Source organism: Nymphalis io, chromosome 16, assembly GCF_905147045.1.
Source record: "Nymphalis io chromosome 16, ilAglIoxx1.1, whole genome shotgun sequence".
Classification (NCBI taxonomy): domain Eukaryota; kingdom Metazoa; phylum Arthropoda; class Insecta; order Lepidoptera; family Nymphalidae; genus Nymphalis; species Nymphalis io.
In genome coordinates, this window is record NC_065903.1 from 6,759,980 (window position 1) to 6,785,183 (window position 25,204).

The following is a 25,204-nucleotide window of genomic DNA, read 5'->3' on the forward strand; positions in this document are numbered from 1 at the left end:
GCCTATTAAATGTATTACAATACGGACATAAAACTTTATGTTTTAGATGAGGATTTAACATTCAAATATTTTCTCGATTAAGAAGTCGCTTATTGAATTTTTTTTTAAATTCAAACTTTGTTATTGTATTGAATAAATTCTTTATGCTTATATAACGGATACGAGAATTTCAATTAACATCAATGAATGTTAACATTTTTTACCCGATTAAATAACGGACGGTATATGATTTCAGTCCAAGCTTAACATCCCAAGCAACCAATGAGAGGAACTGGCCGAGGACCGTGCCAAGTAGCGACGCCTTATTAACGAAGGTCAATCGAAGCATTACGATGCCTGGTTTGAATTATTAAAAGAAAAACAGACTAGGCGTCATAAGCGGGCTTTAAAACCCCGTCCACCTGGGGGCGCATAAACTTGTCGAGAGTGCGGCCGAAGGATCCTCTCTCGCATTGGTCTTTTTAGTCATGAGCACAAGTGCCTTGGATGCTGCTTAAATCATCTGTCAAAGATGCAGAGGCATATATATATGACTTCAGCCGATATAAGTATGTATGTTCATCTGTTCCAGCATAACTTTTAATTCATTGATTCACTAATATCTGTGGTAGGTTTTCTTTTAATTCAATACTGTAACATTACGATTCAAAAGTGCCCTTATAAGCATGCTTGAATAAAGAATTATTTTATTTTATTTGATTAAATATTATAAACTATTTATCCATATTTGTTCACTTCAATTCATTATCATAAATGTTAATTTATCAAAAAATAATAATTTATAAAAGAAAAAAGATTTGAACAACAGAATGGAACAGTACTTGGCTATAGCTTTGGAAGTTCAGTTCGAATTATTGTCGAGACTAAGAAATAAAATAAAATTAAATTATTAAATAACTGACTATAGTAGTTTTTTTATTTTTGATGACGTCGAACTGCACTCATTTTCAAAAATAAAAATTATAAAAAATAAGTTTCGAATTACGGCGACACACCGCCCGGCACATCGAGGAAATGGTCTTCAATTAGATCTGGGTCTCTGAATACTTCGTTGGCCTGTTAGTTGTTTTAGATTCAACAACTACATATTTTCCATAATTATTTTCCAGTCTGCCTTAACATTACTAAATAATATAATATAATATTAGTTTAAAGCTACACCATACCAATAATCTTAAATAAGTTCAAATCACTTTTCAAACTATTTACATTTAATTTTAGTCTATATATTAATCTTAAGTGAAGAGGGTGAATAACGGAAGCCTATTGATTACATAGCTTTATATAAACAACCAATTACATTGTTTCAAAAATGAAACACAAATATTGTTCTCTTTTAGACTTTTATTTCATTACTGTTTCACTAATTATCAAGGTATATTTATGTAAAAAATTATGTATTGACATTCTATTGAAGATATGTCAAAGACTTAAGTGTTTGTGTTTTATAGATTATAATGATGACAGGTTTAAATAATTTAAATATTACACGTCAAGATAAGCTTTTAAATAAAGTATCTGATGTTACATCAACAGAGTAAGACGCAGCGTAACGCAATTTCCTTTAAAGTTGCGCATGGCTTTTCTCTATATTTACCTTAAGAGCATTTCACTAAATTCATTTATTAAACTCAAAAAATATAAAATATCGTACCTTGACTTTTTAAAATATCAGTTTCAATTATAAGCATAATTTTTTCGCTTAGCAAATAATGTTAGTTACTTTGGCTATATTCCTTATGAGAAACTGACAACTGACACAAGCTAGCTGAACCCTACTGCTACTGGCGAATCTTCTTATTTCCATTACTATTGTCGTCAAGATATTTGAAAAAGAAGTCACTAAAATTGCACGGCCGAGAAGCCTTAAACTTTGAAGTTTAATTACAATTCCAGTCTTGGTAGTATATAAATAATCTTCTATAATTTTATAAAACGAATATTACTTGTTCTTTGTATTCGTTATTTTATAAACTTTATTACAACGTGATCTTCTGATGATATCAAAATGTAATAAAGATATAAGAGTAACGCTTATTTCAAAACCATGTTACAATTTTTTTAAGTAAATTTAGTAAATTGTTAAATATTTAAAAGTTTATGATATTCCATTCCTCCTACTGTTACATAAATAGATTTATGGCTAACATTAGACCAACTTCAATCTCCAAAAGGATAACGTTTTCACATTATAATACATCCTGTTTACTTTGTGGTTGGTCGGGTTCTAAATCTCACGCAAGTAGAGTAGACAGGTTCTACCAACACACTTCATTAGTGATTAAGTTTACCACAAAGCCTTCGTTTGATGTGCAATTTAGATTGAAGCTCACGAGCTCTGAATACGCTAAGAAATTTACTTCACGTAGCTAAAATTGATTGTTTCTTTGTTTACTTAATACTTTTTACATTTTCATGATATATTATCCATAGAGTTATATTTAAAAAATCATTAATAATTTGTATTTACGTAATTTGCGTTTTTAATAATAAAAAATATTTTAAGGTTATTCATCCTACGGACTACGTACTAATTTGTGATTGTGAGCAAAAATATTCTTTTCATTATTATTACATAAGCATGTTTAGCTTTCTACCTTTTCCGCTTAGTATTTTAATATAAATTATCTTCAATGTTTTGTTCAAATGTAGAAACTAAATCGAAATTTCGAATAGAAATTCGCTAATGAGCAAAATTTATAACAAACGCAACATATGCAGTTATATAATATTATAATAAAATAGTCGCAATACGTGAATTATAATACATCTTGCATCGTGGCATGGTATGGAATGCTAAATTTATCGGGTAAAATCCGGATGGGTGTGATTAGGGTATAAATACGTCATTAGCATTCAAGTAGCCTGGTGGAATACTATCAAAACGTTTTACTTATATAGCCGAGATGGCACAGTAGTAAAACGCGTGAATCTTAAACGATGATCGTGGGTTTAAACCCGGCCAAGCACCACTGAATTTCCATGTGCTTAATTTGTGATTTTAATTCATCTCGTGCTATACGGTGAAGGAAAACATCGTGAGGAAACCTGCATGTGTCTAATTTCACTGAAATTCTGCCACGTGTGTAGTCCACCAACCCGCATTGGAGCAGCATGGTGGAATAAGCTCCATACCTCCTCCTCAAAAAGGGAGAAGAGGCCTTAGCCCAGCTGTAGGACATTTACAGGCTGTTACTATTACTGTTATACTTATATGGAGAGTAGGCCTGAATCCAGCTGTGTGACGTTTAAAATCTAGGCATAAAAAAGTTATACCTACACATTTTAAAAATATTTAAAATAATAAGTTTAAATAGATTTATATATTTGTATTTTTATTGAAATATAATCAAAGTAAATAAAAAGTTCTCAGACTTTACTTAAAATTTTATAATTATTAAAGTAAGCTTATCGATTTAAGAGAATTGAAATAAAAAACAAATACACATTTATATGTATTTTATTGTTCGTTTATTAATTGGCCACAGCAAAACAAAGGATAGTCTTTAATCTATAGAATTAAAAGCTAGGAACATGTACGTAATTTTGATTGCATTATACATCAATCTCTTTTAACAAATAATACAGACACATCATTGAAATACTACGGCACTGCTCTAAAGGGACACTCTTTAATTTACTATTAAAATGACGGACATACCGCATGCAGAAAAAACCTTCTAAACAAACATCGATCTTTATTCCACATGTAGATTTAATTATTGTTTGCGTTTTCAGAGAACTAGGTCAAAATGTACAATTATTATCATATCTAAACAAAGCAACACTTGCAACTATTAAAAGGAGATAAAATTTGCATAATAAATTTGTTGCGAAAAAAATATATATTAGGTAGGACTCATGTTTTATATATATATATGTATAACTCTGTTCTGTAGAGCAGTAGCTATTATAAAATGTAAGCAGTATAAAAATTAAGTTGCAATATCTTCAAATATATATTCTTTAAATGCATGTATAAGATATATATATTTTTAAATGCTTTATAATCGTATGTATATAGCCTAATTCAAGTAATTGACGTTTGGAATGGTCTTGTTCTAATTTTGACAGGTTGTTTTTCTGATTGAATAATATACATAAAGAGAGCTCAGCGATACGTATAGTTTTCTGTAGGATATGGTTTCGGTTTTCAAATTTACACGGAAAAAAGCCAGTACAATACTTCTACATTTAAAATCTATTAAAATGTATTGCAGAAAAATTCACACGAGTATCAAAAAGCTAAACTTGATGCGTTTCTTACGCAATACAGTAAAGATAAAATACTTTTCAAATCTTGGATTCCATTCTGTATTATATATATAGATATGTAAATACATATGTTTTATATTCAAAAATTTAAATCATTAAATTAGCCCTCATTCATACAAAATAGTATATATTAAAAATTTATATGGTACTGATAATGCGGTTTATTTCAAAGATATGAAAGTATCGAAAATTCTTGTTATTTTAAATATGACTATAAAAATAATAACTATTTCATGTTCATGTATAAATTGAAAACCCGAATAGTATTAATAAGTTCTTGTCAATAAAGTTTTGTGCTGAATGAGGCCTATCATAATTTTGCTGTAAAATATACTTTTGTATAATAAAAATTTCAATAAACATTAATTTTTAAAAAGATAATAAAATATGAAAGTAAGCCCAGTTCTTTGCACAAATCCAAGCCACCTTAAATTTAATACACATTTATATAATATGATATAATTTTATAAATATTTCTTCGCTACATAATAAACATCAATACATCTATAATAATAAACTTGTATACACATTGATCTCTTTCACGTACATTTATAAAATTTTTAAATTTTCATAATTTACATCAATAATATTAATTAAAACTAACGATGAAAATCAGTCGTCACAGACAAGGTATATGATACACATATGATAAGTGTTGGTGAGGGAGAAAGCTCGTTTTAAAGCTTTGATGTTACGGCACAAAGGTTCTTTGTGACTAGGGTTGCCAGGTGGAAAAATAAAAAAACTACTTTAGTCTGTTGAAGAAAATATTCATCAACAACATTATCAGCGTTTACAAATTTTATAGATGGTATCTTTAAGTGCGATGTAAATGCAAGCATAATAATATTTGTTTCGACTTTTTAATTTAAATGTAAATTTAATATACAAAATCTTATTTTCGCAAACACTTATCTTCCACAAATTATGTACTTGATAATGCAAGATAATAATTACATATTAATGTTCGTTCGTGCTGTGACGACGAGTAACCTACGGTACAACAGTGGTCCCCCAGGCACGTTTCTAACGTCCTCGTGCTTTGGGGATTTTTTAACCATAAAAGATTTCACATGCAATTCGTATTATGTAATAACAAAGAACTATAATACGTTAAACATTCATAGTAGAAATTATGTTTAATCCTAGTATTCATTTTATTATTTTAACGCCTCTGATAAATCAATACCCACTGACAAAATATTTTATATAATGCAATGTTCAGCTGAACGCGTTGGTTCAACAAGCGGGAGTCGCTTTACAAATTGGCTCGTGACTTTACAAAGTGTTTTTAGTCAAAAACTCATTCACTGTTCATGTTATGCTGAACGGCAAACGATATCATAGAAGCAACATATTAAATAGAGAGAAAATATTATTATACCATAAAAAACAGCATTTATATTTTTTCAAGACCACCTGGCAATCCTACTATGCAACCGTTAGAGAAAATGTTGTCTATTCATACATTTAGATATACAATTATAACGAAGATAACACACCAGGGTCTCATAGTAAATTGATAACAAATTCATACAATATCTTAATAGTAGAGGCCTCAGGCCAGCGGTGCAGTCAAACGGATATTAACTGTGCGTTATAAAGTAAAAGTAAGCAAGTAAACTTGTAATTGTAACTGAAAGTTAAGGCTGCTCACACTTAGGGTCCTGTTGTATCGACCGAAAATTGCCGACTTTCTTTTGACCTTTGTATTTGTATACGCGACGAATTTTGATACCGCGGTAGTAGCGGCGAGCGTTACCGTAATTCTCACAAATCAAACATTTGTTTAAATATGTCCCTTGAGAGAATGTATTCCTGGTCCATGATCGAATAAACTTGCGTGATGAAGAATTTACGATAAAAATATTGTCATCGTTTATTTGTCGTACTAACAATAATGTTAACTAACAACAATTCATATTTTAATTTTGCGCTTAATTTAATTTCAAATAAGAAAACAATATTTTTAAAAATCCATGCTACGCTATTATCTGAATTGTTTATTTTTTAACTAGTCATGGTCAACTGATCGACTTCAGGTACGCATTCGCTCAGCGGAGTTAACCACGTCGCAGTGACGCACCGTGTGGGAACAGCCTTAAGCTATATTTCATAAAATAATTACACTGAATAGCATTCGAAGGAATGCGATTATCAGAGAAATAGAAGCTATACACAGTAATAAATACAAAATAATAATCAATAACAAGTCTTAAAGTATTTGGTCGGGAATTTCTACTAGAGTCTAACAACTAGGGACATAAGCTCCGAGGTGCAGCTACACATAGTTAAAGACAATCTGACAGATTACGCAATATTCTCTCGTGAATAGAAGAGCAGCACAGTCTTTGTAGTATAATTATCATTAATACTGATGTCGACGCATCTTAACAAACATTTTTAATATTAATAATCCGAACTTTTGTATAAACTAAATATTTTGATTTTAAATATACATATCGAAATATTTTTAAAAGTATATAATTTATATATTGTCGATATTCAAAATGGACGTGTGCTTAGAAGTAAAGAAACATTGAAACCTAAATGAAGTCATAAATAAGGCAGTATAATTTACTGTTCGGCAAAACGTAATTTTTGTTTCTTAACGAAATCAAGCGCCAGTTTGTCCGTCGTTCGCGATTCCAAGATCTGCAGGATGGGGTGAGCTGCGAACAATCGTGTTAATTTTATTAACAGCCATTTGTGGAAATGCATACACGAGTATAACGTGCATTCTTAAAGAGTGACCACTTTTCTATGTCTTTTTCTGTATCAGACAACGTGTATGCAAAATTTTATGATGATGTCAAGTAGTTACGACGCAAAGCGTAACAAATAAAAAACTCACTTTCGCATTTATAACATTATTGAGTTTCGCTTATCCCGCGTTTGAGGGGAGGCAGGTGCTACGCAACAATTATGGTTCACAAATGATTGTTAGTCATTTGCACAGATATAAAGAATAGACTGAGTGTTCCTGTCCCTGCTGGATAAAAGCGGATTAGTGGGAGAAATCGTACAGTCACAGGTCGTTATTGGTGCACGTCACAGGCTTTCATCATCATCATTACGCATCATTTTATTAGTTTATTACTGTAAGTAAATCTATAGTAATATTATATTACAAAAGACTTCATAATTAAACTTCTAGTTTAAATTGTTTTTTCTCAAATTAGAAATATTAATTATCGACGTTTAGTCTGTTTTTCAACGTTACCTTTAGAAAAGTCCATCCTAATACTTATTAATAAATAATATAGAAATATATAATAGAAAAATGAATTAATTAAAATGAAAATAACATCTAGTGGATGAACATGCAATTTTTTTAAATAAATAACGGTAGTTAGTTCCGCGTTTTAATTTATATAAGTTCTCTCACAGTTCATCGCACTAAAAGCTTTCTTCTACAAACTTTCATAAATGTCGAGTTATAGGACTAAAGTAGAAGAAGAGTTTGCTAATGTTACTAAGAAAAGTTATATAACTATTGGCGTCCTTTTAAATGCCAGTGAACACTTTCTAGTTCTAGTTCAGTAGACGATATATTGATAAAACCTTTATGTACGAGTCTTTTCCATCGAGTCACTTACTAGCTATCTATTAAAAAGTTTTCTTGTTAAATCGTTTACATTTCTTGTTTTATTTCTCAATATGTAACAAGCAATACATTTCTACGTCGGAAAATAAATAAAACCTATTTCATTTCAATATCTGTACTGCACTCCGTATCACTATTTATATATACAAATATAAAATTATTTGAGTTGTTTTTTATGAATGCATTATATATGTTAATAATTCTTTATATAAAAATCTTTTACTGGAGATGAGACAAATAAGTAACCCTTATTCCGTATTCGGGCTTTTTTTGTATTCGTTATTGGAACGAATACTACATCAATTCAATTTTGAATACATAAGCCTGAAAAAATAACACAGTTCTCAAAATATTAGGTCCTTACATATGAAATTAGCGTTTTGTACGGGAGGAATATAAAGATTCTGTAAAACGTCATTTATCTAATCAAATTATATCAACGAATTTGTACTATGATTTGTGTGAAAATGGAGTTAAGGATTGATCGTATTCGGCGATTGACGAGATTACTCACATCGGTCGTGCAGCTGCATGAGCGGTAATTCAATAGGTCGCAGCGGGTCGGGAGGCGAGTGACAGTTGACGCCGGGCACGCGTGATAGCGAAACAAAGGCTTCGCCGGCGAAGTCGTCCGCTGTCAGCACGTCGCGGTCCCACACGGACAGCGCCAGCGTCGCTTGCGGGGACTTGCACGCCTCTAGCGACACGCCAAATTCGAAGCACTCGTCCCACACCGGGTTCAGGGTTTTCTATATCGTAACGAAGGACGCTTAGTGATGTAAGCTTGGCTTGTTATGTCTTTGATATCAAAATACTGAATAAAAGTTATTGGCACGTGGCGGACGAAAATTTTATAGGAACTAGTTTGTTTTATTCAAAAATCATAAAAAAATATCAAAACAATGACCAATATATTGTTGAAATGGAGAATGTCAAAATACATAAAACGAATAAGTATGTAAAATGAGCTAAGAATTACATTTTATTTTATAAAAACACATTTCGTATTTTTTTGATACGATGTTCCTAAGAAATACCTTCTGCACGTTTGTGCTCTGTTCCGGAGTTTTCCGGAAAAGTCGTTTCGGGAGCAGCTCTAGCACAACGAAGGGATCACTCAAGCCGTTTGGATCGAGCGGGATCACGTCCCGGGCAGACAACACCTCCACACACAGCGAGTCGTGGTTGTAGTACACTCTGACAGAGTTAGAATATTTGTATTCAAACTGAAGTCTTAAATCAATAGCGTTGTAGTCTATATGGGTTTACTGGCCTTATTTTTGGCATATCAATATTTTTTACTCCATTTTGGAATAAATTGGTTTGCTTGTAATTTGCTAATATATGGTTTTTAAATCTTGCTAATACAATGAGGTCTGATAAAAATCCGCGCCGAAATAAAAACGAAGCAACACTGGGGATTTCAAAAAAGCGATAACGTAGAATGTTGTACAAACTAGAAAAGAATACTCAACGGATTGGAAAAGAGAGTTGCTTGAAAAGAAATATTTCACTATTGACAAAGTAATAAAAGCTACCAGTTATTTTAAGCCGATAAAAATCTGTATCAATATTTGGTATTATTTCTAAAAACGAAATACTTATATTTATAGATATATGATTTGTAATGTCGATTTAATTGTAATAAAAATATAGCGTACTGTTTTATATGAATATATTACAGAATCATATTAGAGATTATGTGTTATTATACAAGGGAAGGAGTAAGGTATTAAGTTGACAAGTCCAACACATTAGCGCCACTTGTGTTATGTCACTCATAATTAAGTAAGTCATTCTATTTAATAACTTAACTTGTTTTAAGCCCTGTTTTCAATATATCTTCTTCATAACTCAATTAACCACGATGGTTCTCATGATGGATGATGGATGGTTAGTAAAATGAGACGATATTCGGCACACCTAGAGCAAGATCAGATCCACGGCTTAACGTGGTTTTGAAACAAGTATAACATTAACAAATCGATTTACTACTGACGATTTCTTGACAAAAAAACGGAATAGCTTTTATTATCCTGACCGGAAATGATCTGCAGTCATATTAGATAGTAGACCATTCAAGTATTTAGGTTGTGTATCTATTTTTTTTTTCGTTACCTGATCATTATGGAGCCATAGGGCGAGGGGAGTGGCGTGCGCATCTGTTCTTGAAGCCGGTCCGCCAGCCACAGCTCGAGCAGCTCCTCGCTTGGCGCCTGGTGGTACTGCATGCGCTGCTCTAAGCGGGCCCACTCCGGACTCTGTACCTCTGGCATTGGCAATCCTGCATGCGAGTGATTTTATTATTATAATTTGCTCGTTAAGAGTATAAGCTGAGATCCCTCTGCTTTTGCATTATTTGATTATTGGATTTAGTTCGGAGCTTACTAACAATAAAATTATAACAACAATAAAAATATAATAACAAAGTTAAACCAGGATTATTATAATTTTCATTATTACTGGAATTAACTCACAAAGCCTTATTTATATTCGTACCTTTTCCTTCGGCATGAAAGAATTCCGCCAATAAATCCAGAGCTTCTCTTAATCTGTGGTGGTAAACTCTTGGCTTCTCCGCACCACCAGCATCAGCTTGGGTAGACACCTCCTTTAGCACTGCGCTCCAAATACCGGCTAAAGCTCGGACGAATGCTCTCGGGAGTAGCCATGTGTTCAATGATGATAAATGTTGATCCAAGTACTCCAGTAGTGGAGTTATAGCCTAAATAAAAGAAGCTTATAAGGTAGCAGATCTAAAAGTACTGCCAATAATTAACGAACCTAAAATTTAGGGTTAGGCAGAGTTTACACGTCTATTTCTTGGAAAGGTATACTATACGCTATATTCCGTTAAGAATAACCATCTTAACGGAAATAGGTCAGGAGGAAATCATCATCATTTATAACACAGAAGGAAATTAACATTCACTTCATTCTAAAGTTAAAGTGGAATTGAGATGAAATGTACCGCTGAAATTATGAATAACTTTTAGATTGTCTCGCAATATCGTTCATAACATAAACTGCATAGCCCAAGAGACAAGCAAGACTAATAACAACGTCCTAAAATAGCATATCGAACTCCTGCTTTATTTATCAGTTTTATAAAGTTATAATAGCATATGAATATGGATTATACTGTCTCCAGGCAATAATACTTTGTTTATGATCGAGAATCTGTAAGCTACTTGTTTCGATCTCTTTAATAAAATGTAGGTCATTAATTTATTTACACGTTTTCTTTTGGAAATCATGGTATGACATAGAATGTGATGTCATTGTCTCTACGTAGGGGTTATAGATATGGACGCGTTATAAGTGTAAAATGTTGTTATATATGTGTGTTAAAATTTAGTCAGTACAGCGCTTACCTGTGGCGTAGGTAATGTGTCAGGGGACCAGGCAAGATGGAATACCGCCTTACGTAGTGGTGGCCGAGCTCGTGCGGCGAGCGGCCCCGCGGCGCGGTTCGAGCGGGACTCCAGCGTTGCAATCGCGCCGCGGACTAGCTGACGAGCGTTTTCATCGCTAGCACTGACAACACGTTTGATCTTATAACACTTGTAATTGATAGCAGGCATAATACATACATGTTATTAAAATATATTTTTCATTTAAATAATTGTAAAATACTTATTAATTTAGGTTGTAATCTTTATATGAAATAGTAAATAATAATTTCCAAGAATCAGACATATTTGCTTATATAATCAAAAATGACATACTTTATACTATGTATTATTTCATTTATTCAACTTCGTCTTTTAAACATATATTACTCCTTTTAGAATTGTATTATTTACATTATTACAAAATATTTAGTTTCAGTTATTTAAATGGAAGCCCAATTTAGAGCGAATGTTATTAAGTCGAATGAAACATGCACTAGCTGATAAAATAACATCTATAGAGTATTATTTATCGTTAGAACTCTCGGCGAGCTTAAATTTCAATACTTGTGGGGTGGTCTGTCGCGATAACAATTGGTCAGTTTATTTCTTTGAAACTTGTTCAACGGACAAATGTGATAAAGCAAAATTGTATATTTATAAATTAAATGCGACAAAGATTTTGTAAATTTAAAAATATGCATTTTAACCCTAAAATTTATTTAACTACAGCAAAGACGTGTTCAAATGGTTTATTCAGAGGCGAAAGTAAATCTAAGCACGTTTCACATACACGTAAGCTTTGCATGTCCGAACTAGGTACGTAATATTTACGTAACCAGTAAACAAGACCAACTACACTTTTATGAAACATTTTTGTTGTTGTAAAATGATAATAAACAAAAATATATATTTCAGAATTAACACTTTTGCTTTTTGTTGCGGTTTCGCCTGAATGAAATCTTTCCTCCGTTTATTTTAGGGTAGTTGTTACCATTACCATTTGAAAACCAATCGCTTCGATCAGACTGATCTTTCAGATTAGCTCTAGTATATAAAGGTATGTAGTATTTAGTATGTAAATAGCCGCTTTTAAATGAATCCTTTGTAATAATAAAAAACAATATTGTAAAAATATATATATTTGTTTGTTGTTAAGAGTACTTTAGATTATAATATTATTATCGTATATTTTTAAAGTTATATTGATAACGTCGGATAACTAATTAAACGAATCATACAGATAATTACTAATTATTATTATCAACAAATTGCGTACGTAACCGATTGAAAAATAAAGGCAAATTATGGCCAGCGATAACAAATAATCAGATTAACTAATTATATATTTTAAATGATGATTAAAGATTATTTCATACATAATATTTGTAATTATTTCATAAATAATGTTTGTAATAATAACAACTCGATAAAAATAATATATACTAAATATTAAAATCGAATACTCACTTTTCCGTGTTACTATGTCAGGAAATTACTAGAATGCAACACGACTAGATGATTGTGCTTAAATATATAGTTGATTCTAGAAATTATTTCGTTATATAAATAAATAATATTCATAAATAACGTTTTCATGAAACATACCTGCTTTAGTTAATTGATGAAAACGAAAGAAAATATCTTTTTAAAAAAATCAAAAAATTTTAACTTCATGTGGCATTAATGCAAGCAGCATTTACCCGTTGAGCCGTAATTTCGATTCTTCGAATGAAAATGAATGAAAATAAACCACGGATTTATTGTATGACATTCGTGGTCAAGAGATTATCTACTCACATGTGTTCATCGTCGTACTCGGAGAGCGAGCGGCGCACATACTCCAAATTGTTCACAATTGTGCATATCTCCTCCGTAGTTTTATTTTGTCCTGCGAGAATACTCGTACATATTAGGATTACGTCCGCTATTTTCAATAGAGAAATTGTTGAGATGCCTTGACTCTAGATGTCTAAGAGGTGGATTTTGTTTGTATTTATGTGGGCATACAATTTTGCACAAATATTTGTGGTTATTGTAGAACAAATACAAAATATGAGAGACTGTGGGTATACTTTGAAGCAGTTTAAAATTTTTATTTCGGGTTACTGTATCCAGTGGCATAGCTAGGTGGATAAGGACCCCGGTGCGATGGTGACTTGAGTAAAATTCCGAGCCCCACCCCCAATTTCCAAGTGGTTCAAACTTATATCAACTATAAAACTGATAAAAGGGAATAAAAAAACTGTGATTTAAAAATGTAAGTTTAGCAAAAGAATATGAATATAAAAATATGAATAAAGAACTATGCTGTTTTTTTTTATATTTCGCCCCTAGAACTTAATAACTCAGCTGTGGAGGTTCATTTGATCACAGCTTTGAGTTCTTGGTGCACCACACCATTTTGCCATATGTTAGCTACGCCACTGATTCTATTATATATATTAGCGGAATCTTTTTTAATTTACCACCCAAGTTTTGGAACACTAAAATCGCCAAACAAAGGTCTGTTTGCTTGACGCTCAATATAACTAAATATATACCATAAGTAAAAAACCTACACGCCAGGATAAAATTAAAATTTATTTAGTTTTTTTAATCATACTGCATTATTTCTTTCAACTTTCTTTAAATTATTTTTTTATTTAGTTACCAAGATAAAATATTACTTTTCAGAATTGACTTTGTCCAATGTCATTCAATTATTGACGACAGAGGGAATAGGCTTAAAATAAAAAAGGTTTTTAAAAAAAAATCATTGATTTTGTCTCCAAGAATACATAAATATATATAATCTTTAAGAAAATATTAGATAATATATATACTGTATACATGTATATTATATATACTATTCACTGCCCCTCTCTTTCCCATGGGTGTAGTAAGAGGCGACTAAGGGATATCTGAGCGACCATCTGTTCATCTGGTGGTAGGATGCTAACATCCGCCTGGCTTGTTACCACCGTACGCATGGTGAAAAACTCGTGAAGTGGCTTGCAGCCGCGTTTCGAGGTCAGCCAGCGTACAGCCAGTGCCCGAGCGAGTATTGCCGCGATGGGTGTTGGTCCAGTGGAGACGGCTGTTGAATCAATGCCGGGGGAAACTGTATTGACCTGCCGAACAGGGAGACCTGAAGAAACGGCTGTTCCGCTGGCCGCCCGTGGCATAGTACAGGGGCCCGAGCGTGCCTAACCAGCTCACGAGGCTGCCCCACCAGGCCACGCATAATCTCGGGGTGGACCGTCGTGCCGGTTGGTGACCGGAAGGTGGGGTCCCGGCGGCCACTTCCGGGGGGGTTCGGGGGCTCTTCCGTTCGGCGGATCAGTATATTTTCCCTTTTGGCAACCATTTGGGAAAACACGCCTCCATACTTTGCCCATCCCTATCGTGACAATACGTCGCTCGCTTTACGTCTCTTTTTCTTATTTTTCCAAATGGTAGCGCAACTAAGAAATAACGGTCGTTCAGCGGTGCACACCCCCACCATACCCACGCTGTTTGAGGTCGAGTTCTCTAACATCCGAGGACTCCACACTAACCTCAACGCTGTTCACCACCATCTCGAGACAGCACGGCCAGCAATGTTGTTTCTTACGGAGACGCAAATACTCCGCCCTGCCGACACCAGCTACCTTAACTATCCCGGCTACATGCTTGAAGAATCTTTTAAAGCGAAAGCCGGAGTATGCTTGTTCGTCAGGGCGGATGTTTGTTGTCACCGATTGCGCTGCTTGGAGGACCCCTCCTTCTCCATGTTGGTGGTACGTGTGGACCTGGTTCGTCAGAGTCGAGTCTACGTGTGCCTCTACAAATCCCACAATGGTGACTTGGAGACAAGCCGATTATTTAACCATCTTAGTCGGGTGGCAGATGCTGCGCAAGAGCAGTTTCCTAACGCGGAATTGGTGTTTTTGGGGGATTTTAATGCTCACCATGAATCATGGTTGAAATCCCTCAAAACTGACCATGCTGGAAGAACTGCTCATGCTTTTGCTCTCACACACGACTTGACCCAACTGGTTGATCAGCCCACCAGGATCCCAGACATTTATCGCCACTCTACTAGATAAAGGACAAGCGCCTTCTCTACTGGATCTTCTGCTGACTTCTCACCCGGTGGAATATCAGGTTGTGGTTCAAGCTCCAGTTGGTTCTTCGGATCACGGCCTTATATCTACCAAAGTGCCACAGGCCATGCTGCCGCCATCAGCGGTATGCAAACGTCGCGTATGGCACTATAAGTCGACAGATTGGGGCGGTATGCGCGATTACTATGCGTCGGTCCCTTGGAAGGAACGTTGCTTCAGTGGGAATGACCCGACAGCTAGTGCCACTGCTGTTGCTGATGAGATCATGTTAGGAATGGAATACTACATTCCTAGGTCAGATCTCATCAATAGGGGTACGCGTAACCGTTGGTTCACTCGTGAATGTGCCGACGCTGTATCATCTAAGCAGGCGGCATATCGCGCGTGGATTAACGGCTGCATTAGCGGGGCATCTAACATTGACTCACTGAAAGCAAACTACAATAAAAATTCCAAGTCCTGTAGAAAGGCATACACGAGAGCGGATGCACAGCGAATTGTACAGATTGGTCATGACCTTGTTTCGCATCCTAGGGGCTCCCGTAGCTTCTGGCGTCTGACCAAGTCTGTGCAAAACAATTTCTGCCAACCTACGCAGCCACCGCTCAGAAATCCGGACGGATCGCTAGCTCACAGTTCGCAGGAGAAAGCCGACCTCCTGGCTAAACTCTTTGCCGACAACTCTGTGATCGATGATTGCATATCGATATGACATCAAAATCAGGCAACGTGATGTGCGTGCGGAGCTGCAATCACTTGATATACGGAAAGCTAGCGGTCCCGATGGAATACCAGCCATTGTGCTGAAGAAGTGCGCGGCGGAGCTGTCTCCTGTGTTAACGCGCCTGTTCCAACTTTCTCTCTCTTCAGGATGTGTGCCGGAGTCTTGGAGAAGAGCTAATGTGCAAGCGGTTCCCAAAAAAGGGGATCGGTCTGACCCGGCAAATTATCGACCAATAGCTATCACCTCAGTACTTTGTAAGGTGATGGAACGGATTCTAAACAACCAACTGGTAATGGATAGGTAATGGATTTACTTAGAAGATCACTGTCTAATTAATGATCGTCAGTACGGGTTTCAACCAAAACGGTCCACAGGTGATCTTCTAGCGTACGTAACACACCTCTGGGGTGAAGCTATCGACAAGCATGGAGAATCGTTGGCTGTCAGCCTCGATATCTCCAAGGCTTTCGACAGGGTCTGGCACAGAAGTCTTCTCTCCAAGCTACCGGCATATGGTCTGCCTGCTCAGCTATGCACCTGGATTGCCAGCTTCCTACACAAGTGTAGCCTTCGTGTTTTAGTAGATGGTTGCGCTTCACAATTCTATGTAGTGAATGCTGGGGTCCCCAGGGATCTGTGCTATCTCCCACTCTCTTTCTTTTGCATATCAATGATATGCTCTCTCTTGGGAACATACATTGCTATGCAGATGATAGTACAGTGCATACCACGAACGCGCAGTGGCTGGGCGGGCGGAAACTGAGGAGAGGCGGGAGAATCTTGTCATTGATCTCGATAGGACGTTAGAGCTCATCGCCAAATGGGGTTCTGATAATCTTGTTGAGTTTAATGCCAAGAAAACACAGGTATGCGCTCACACAGCGAAAAAGTCACCATTTTACCCTCATCCCTCCCTCTGTGGCACACCGCTGATGATACAAAGCAAAATCGCCATGCTGGGGATGGACGTTCGCTGCGACCTTAGTCCAAGGTATTACATCGAGGCTATTATAAAAACAGCTTCACGGAAACTCGGAGTTCTGAACAAGGTGTGGCGCTTTTTCGCGCCACAACAACTGTGCCTGTTATACAAAACACAGGTACGGTCTTGCGTTGAATATTGCTCGCACCTTTGGGATGGCTCCGCTAAGTACCTACTGGAGGCCTTGGACCGGTTGCAGCGACGTGCAGTACGCATTATTGGCGACGTAAAGGTCACAAACACCCTTGAACCTTTACAATTGCGTCGTGAGATAGCAGCACTGAGCGCTTTCTATCGACTGTATCACGGCGAGTACTCTGAGGAATTATTCTCTCTAATTCCTGCTTCCCCCTTCCTTCTTAAGTCCACGCGAGCTGGTTCTCGATGTCACCGCCTAACTGTGACATCAATTCCATCACGCACAAAGAAATTTGGCAACTCCTTTCTTTGTCGCACTACCAAAAAATGTAATTCCTTACCAGCTCACGTGTTCCCCTCCTCTTACAACCCGGGTTCCTCCAAACTAGGCGTGAAAAGGCATCTTGCGGGCTGGCAAGGCGGGGGCGGCTAGTACAGAACATTCTTCCCGACTGTACCGGCCGTCGTCGCGTTTGGACTCTACTACCACTTACCATCAGGTGGAGTAGAGTCATTTGCCACCCCGGGGCATATAAAAAAAAATATATATATAAAAAAAATATATAATAGAAATTCCTATCATATGAAAACGAAGGAGTTTTATTAGATTCGACGAAGAGATATTTGTACGTCTACATAATACATGTTAAGTTTATATTCAGACATTTTTACGAACCACGCTTGAGAAAAAAATGAGTTAAATTTAAAATATGAATATATATTTTGTCTCGTATTACCTACACGATACGCGCGTTGGGCTGCTACTCGAGTGTGATCTGAATTATTACTCTTTTTTTACATTTGTCTTGTGTATACAAGAACCTTCTAAGATTTTTGTAGAAAATTAAAAAAATTATTTGCCCGAGATTGCCCAGTAGGTAGAACGTGTGAATCCTAATTGATCATCGCGGGCTCAAACCCAGGCAAGCATCACTGTATTTTCATGAGCTTAATCACTGTATTTTTAAGTGTTTGTAATTCATCTCGTGATCAGCGGTGAAGAAAAACATCGTCAAGAAACATTACGCTGTTAAAGCAGCGTAGTGGAATAAACTTCACCTCTTCCTCAAAGGGAGAGGAGGCCTTATTCCAGCAGTGGGACATTCATTATTCGCTTTATCAAATGTAAAGTAAATTACTTTTACATTTATGCACAGTACATTGTGGATTACGTGATGAAATTTTCAATAATAAATGTACACTTAAGTATACGATATTGGAAATTAGCTGCGAATCGTGAGACCTAACACATGCTGCATGATTACGTTTCGTAGTACCTATTGTAAGCGTGTCAAATGCTATATGCATACGTTCATATATACCAATGCATATTATTATACTAACTATATCAACAACCCTTTATAAAATTATTAAGGTATAAATTACATATTGTATATATGTATATAAAATTGATATAATATTGATCACAGACATCACTTAGTCACGTCATTGACTATCTCTTAAGTGAGAAGTGGATACGAGTGTACTAAAGTGACACATGTGTGGTAACCGCGTTAAGTGAACTCGGCCGATGAAGTGATCATTAGCATTTGACGCGTTAGTTATGTTAGTTACTTGTTTTATATAGGACTTATGTGATAAACTATTATTAAAACAATATATCATTCTCTGTAAATCTATAAATACACATAACAAAATGTTGAAGAAAAAATGATAACGACGGAGTTTAATGGACGTGTGCCGCGTAAATCATTAGAGTTACATCTTTTACGAAATAAAAGTAAGCAGACCATTATTTTGTCCATGCGACGCAGGCACGGGTAGCTAAATCCAATAATCCAATTATAAAATTGAGTCAAAATTAACGCAAAAAATAGTTTGTTAAAGAAAAGTTAAGTTAAGTTAAATTAAAGTAAAATGATAATTATCCCTCGAGCGCGCTTTAAGCAGTGACGAGCATACTACACTAACAAGTGTCCCGAGTGTGCTAAGGAGTGCGGCCGCTATAAAGATAATTAGCGCTCAACTCATAACAACCATTACGTTTATAAAACATTACAAATTAATCAGAAAATATGGGTAGAGCTACGAAATGATGTGTTTTAATTATGTGTAACATAGCATTCTAATAAAATAAACATATTATTAAACTAGTTGTTACGCGCGGTTTTAAATGCGTTAAAAGTTACTACTCCATTCCCGTGGATCGTAGTTTTATGTTATTATGTATGTCTATACATAATACTTAAATTCTTTAGCTTTATGAAATTAGTAGTTTTAAGTATTACAGAAAAATAATTCCTTAACTTTATAGTTTGATTCCTATAATAGTATGTTGAGTGTACTACACTGAAACACACGTTTCAATCGTCAAGTGAACAGAGCTGCTGAAGTGTTCATTAGCGTTCGTTGTACCGTAATAGTAGCTACAATTATCGCTAAAATAAATAAATGCATACATTTTATATTACTTTAAGCCAACTTTATGCAACACGTTATTTTGTTCTTATATTTTATACCACAAAAACGTTACTAAAAGTTTATTCACAATAATATTCACATTATTGCATATTTTATTTTCATAGCCAACTTAGACAATTTAGACATCTATGTTTATCACAAATTAACTATGGTATCTGTTTATAGAATGAACTTACCGTGGTTTTCATAAAAACCCTGATCGGCGAGAGCGCCGTGTATGAGGTCCGCATAATGAAGTGCGGTGGCACATGCTGCCTCTAGGAGCCTCACGCCTCCCCCAATAGTTCCCTCTTCAGCACCGCCGATAGCGCGCCATACCATTCGCATGTGGTATAAGCTAGACAGGAAAGTTTTATACATTTCAAGTGACAATATGCTTTAGAAATAAGCAATTGATATAAAAAAATATTATATTATGTATCCCTGTTCATATTTTTGTAAGTGTATTTATGTAGTAATTTATTGTACAAAACAAAACTAAACAATAATATATATTGAAGCTTGTTTAAATTTGTTATGAAATTAAAATATAAATAGTTTAACTAAGAAATTATCCTCTATGGCAAATAAGATATAATCAAAGTGAACCCAAAATTTTAATCGAACAACAAATGAAAATGATGTTATTTTGTCTTTAATTTGAAACAAAGAATATACTTTATGAGTTTATGATTAACTAAAAATGTACTATTCTAATAACAATTAATATTACTAAGGTACAAATGGTATACAAATATATATCTAAATGTAATAATTAGTAAGAGACTTCTGTGTGTAAAATTTATATCGTTTAATAAAATTATTAATATTATTTGACAGTTAATTTAAAAAATGATAATGGGTATTTGGTGTATCAATTAAATGTCTTGTAATCCTGAGAGAAACACTGTTCTAAGGCCGGGTATTGTTTGAAAATTCATGGATCTAATTAGTTTGTGATAGTTTGCGTGTTGGCTCCATCTATATTAGTTTATACTGTTTATAATTACGGAGTAAATTTAAACGGAACATATTAAAACTGTTAACAGTTACAATCTCATGTAAGAGCAACTTGTTTCGTTACATAACACGAATCGCTACACATACGAAATATTGTATTGTATTAGAATTACATTTTGGCACTATTCTATTTGAACTTGATGTTAGTACCAAGTCTAAGATCAGTTGCACTTTGAAACTTGAAAATTAACTTTAACTTTAATATTTATATATATTATAAAAAAAGAAAATGTAAACATTATTGTCTGTGGGAGAGAATAAAAATAAAATTATAAATTAATTAAAATTATTCTATTTGAACTTGATGTTAGTACCAAGTCTAAGATCAGTTGCACTTTGAAACTTGAAAATTAACTTTAACAGCTGACTATGGAGATGACCTATGAAAACATTTTTATTGATGACTTTCGAAAGTATTTTAGCGAATTTATTTATTAATTTCATTTTTTTATGTGTCAGTTTGTTTAATGGATTTTAAACGTTGATAAAAATGGCAACTTGTAACATCGTCAGAGCGTCACGGTAGGATGCGCAAGCGATCCCATGGCGCTCCTCGTTAAGACGGAAAGGGTACCGCTGGTTTTTTACTGGGTATTCCGATGTTCTGGGTTCTGGGCACTCGGTGTCTTGGTAACCGGCGAGCCCCACATACCCCCTCCCCCACTGTTCCTGTGGGGGAAACGCATAACGCGTTTTTCCAGCGATAAAAAATAAATAAAAAATGGCAACTTGATAACATAGAACGATAGAGTACGATTTAACGAATAAAATAATAAGAATAGTGTATTCATTAACTATATATTATATATATTAACGGGAGTCCATTATCATTACAATAAGTCCCCAGTGTAGTGAGATGACGAAATAATAGGTACCGATCTTTTTGCACTAAAACAAATCGCCATGTGTCACCATTTGACGCACACAAGTGAGATGTAATTCGTTTTGAGGTACGTGGTATGGCTCATTTTGTATTTCATAACCTTAAACTTCGATACTTATAAAGATTATACTCATGATGGATTATTTCAAAGTAATTGCCATTGATCTTAAGCAATAATCACACCATGCCAATTCAATTTGAATTAAAATAACGCAAGGCAAAAGCTATAGTTTTGAAGAAAAAAAATTCAGTAATAATTTTTAAAATAAAATATAAATTACTCTTTTATATGTAATAATAAAAAACAATAACAAATATTACATAAAATACATTTCAAGAATCATGTAACCCTTGCAGCAAACAAAACCTACATTGCCTAGGGCCACCTAGAAAATCAAAGGGAAGTCGCTATTCTAACTACGATTCGCATTGAAAGCCGACTTTCGGTAACTCTTAGTGATTATACTACTTTATTCTGAATTTTGCTCGTTGTTCAATAAGCTAAGTCGGTAAATTATGAAGTGAATATTGGAATATGAAAATTTATTAGCTGTTTCGACTGCAAAAGCGGGTCACGTGCGTCGACACGTTTGACGTTTGTATCTTATGAGCAGTAACGTGACATAACGACGCGACCGTGAGTTATTTTGTTTATTTATTACTCACTTCGTAATCTTTATCTTCTATTAATTTTTAAACGAGTGGAATAATATGTCAATAAATACAAAATTGATCGTTGTAATGATATCATTGACGCAAAAAAGTTTTTAAAATCACCGCTCTATCATGATAATCAAAAGTTTTTTTATTTAAAAATTACTACTAAAGTTTAATTACATAATTAGTTTTACCGTGCAACAATATATTTTACACGTAATATTGTAAATATTTACTATCAAGTCAAGTTACCATAACCGGTTTTATGTATTAATTAATAAGTATTACATTTATATTATCATTTGAAAAAAAAATAAACAATTCTATTCAGACAAATTTTATGATGATAGAATATGTAATAAAAGTGAATGAATACCTGTCCGTGATGAAATGTTGGTATTTTATTATCCGGAGCGTTTACAAGAATATGTTACTGAATGATACCTGCATCCCTTTGTATTTGTACTTATGAATTTATACGAGTATTTCCATAAAAGAATGATGGCTTTTACAAATGATCTACATTTTACTGCAAAAATAATATGTTTTTTAATGCTAAATAAATCTCTATTATTACCAGACCAGATTACCAGAAATAAAACTATTAGAAAATGTAAAAGGCATGCTTATTCCCTTTTTTAGAACCATGCATATATATATATATATATATATATATATATATATATATATATATATATATATTACTCTGGTTATTGGTTACATTTTTTAGTCCAATGTTTATACTGTTAGGTCAATATGTATATATAGTAAATAAAGTACGTAAATATTTAAATATAAGCAGGTAATTTAATGATGTATTTAACCCAGTACAAAACTATCGAGCAACGATTTATAAATATGCATAATGAAAATTAATGTACTTTTTTTAATGCAAACTCCATTTCTACTTGGATTTTCTACTGTATTTAACCGCTTTAAAACTGTGCAAAACAAATAACAACTTCTTACTTTTTCTTTTAATCAGTTGTTGTTTTACTGCAAATTCCTAGATTACAATATGACATTTAATAATCATTTCATTAATTAATCTGGAACTTCATGTCATTATCGGATACAAGTGCTTGGGATAAGTTTTGATTTTTTTAAGTTCCTGTCAGTATGCGTGTGTAGTTTATGCGCTTATATATATGTTTAATTGTTGACTGCGCTTAACAAATGTTATGTTATGTTGTTATATAGTTGTAGTTTATGAGTTTCTAGAATTGAATCTAAAATCTAATTAAAATAAATATATAAGTTCGATGTACATGAGTATGACATAAAAATTGTTTAGATTTTGTAATTTTAAAATCGGAGCAAACCTTTAACACAAAATAAGAAACCATCAATATAAACAAAATATCTGTTACGACATTATGTTGAAATTTCGTGGGTCTATTCCACTTTTATGGCGCATAATGTATTTATGCGCCATATGGTACCGACATATTATATAAATCACTAAAAAGTTATTATAATTGCAGTTTTAATACATTTTATAAAATAGTAGTCAGGATAAATAAAAATATTTATTTTTATTAATAATATAAGTAGGCGGACGAGTCACCAACGCCCATAGACATTGGCATTGTAAGAAATGTTAACCATCGCTTAAACCGCCAATGCGCCACCAACCTTGGTAACTAAAATGTTACGTCCCTTGTGCCTGTACACTGGCTCACTCACCCTTCAAACCGGAACACAACAATACCAAGTACTGCTGTTTTGCGGTAGAATATCTGACGAGTGGGTGGTACCTACTCAGAGGAGCTTGCACAAAGCCCTACCACCAGGTAATAAAAACGTATAGATCGTCAGTTGGATCATTCAAATAATTTCATCTAATCATCATTTTTGTATCATATTAAATATTTTTTTATGAGTATGAAGTTTAAATTTCACGAAATATGAAATTAGTTTACAAATCATATTTTCAGTTATAGCCTATTACAATTACAACAGCGGTAAAAACAAATAAGCAACATCGAATTGACGCGATATAATTGGTTGAAATCTTGAATAATCTATGATATTCACTATGGATTTGCGACAAAATGAGGGTTTTCACGTCCGCAAAGTTGTAATTGGAACTTTGGGAGTTAAATTAAAGTTATAACTAGTTAAGTGCAAATTCATCAATAACTGTTTTAAGTGCATAATACAGGAAAGCTAGTAGAAAATCGCATGGAATATGTAAATGTAAGGTTTGTTTATCTTTACTGCTTCTTCGATTGGTATCGTATTTTACGAACAATCTACCATTATTGATGCTTGGTTATAATTTAAACAATCATCGGTAAAATTGAGATAGATTGAAATAACGTGATGATTTTTATTTTACATGTTATTGATTTTTTAACAATCAGATCTACTATTATCGGACCAATTAACAGCTACATCTAAAAAATATTATTCAAGTGATAGCTATAATAAGAATAATCAACCAACATGAAATGATTTTGTCATTTTATGTTGGTTGATTATTCTTATTTTAACCAGGAAACCAAATAAAAAAACTATCCGATTAGCAGCTGTATAGTTATTATCATTAAATATTGCTTTTATATACAAATAAATAAAATTGAAGTAGCTGTCTGTGATTTCCAAATAACTACCTCTTTTAATATATATATATATTTAGCTATTTGCGTTAATATTCACCAAAAACAAAACATTTTTTTTAATTTTGTTTGTCTGACTGTCTGTTTGTACGGTATCTTTGAAATGGCTAAAAATTACCAATTGAAATAACTGGATTATTATAAGATGTTTTTCTTTTTAGTCTTTATTTCATCATAATCGGTTGAGTCTATCAAAGGTTATAAAAACGTACGAATTTTTGTCGTTATATTATCTGTTGCGGCCATTAGCTCTAGATGGCTTATATACGGTGTGTGCTTAATACGTCAATTTCTGAGTATAATTTTCTAGAGTAAAGTGAACTTCCGCCATAGCAAATGGACATACTACACCTAATATAGTATATAAGGAGGTATTACAATAATTCTGTATATCTA

The 25,204-nt window shown here is 33.8% G+C and overlaps 1 protein-coding gene across 1 annotated transcript in view; it reads right to left on the bottom strand.

The window, feature by feature from the left end:
- Positions 1-6,852: 6,852 nt before the first annotated feature.
- Positions 6,853-25,204, bottom strand: part of LOC126774539 (BAI1-associated protein 3) — a 78,005-nt gene continuing 59,653 nt past the window's right edge. The window contains exons 17-24 of the mRNA XM_050496103.1: positions 19,825-19,985; positions 13,075-13,165; positions 11,257-11,419; positions 10,382-10,607; positions 10,001-10,166; positions 8,920-9,079; positions 8,397-8,631; positions 6,853-6,947 (exon numbers count right to left, since the gene is read on the bottom strand). Of these exons, the coding sequence (XP_050352060.1) occupies positions 6,853-6,947; positions 8,397-8,631; positions 8,920-9,079; positions 10,001-10,166; positions 10,382-10,607; positions 11,257-11,419; positions 13,075-13,165; positions 19,825-19,985 (1,297 nt within the window). The remainder of the gene's footprint in view (positions 6,948-8,396; positions 8,632-8,919; positions 9,080-10,000; positions 10,167-10,381; positions 10,608-11,256; positions 11,420-13,074; positions 13,166-19,824; positions 19,986-25,204) is intronic.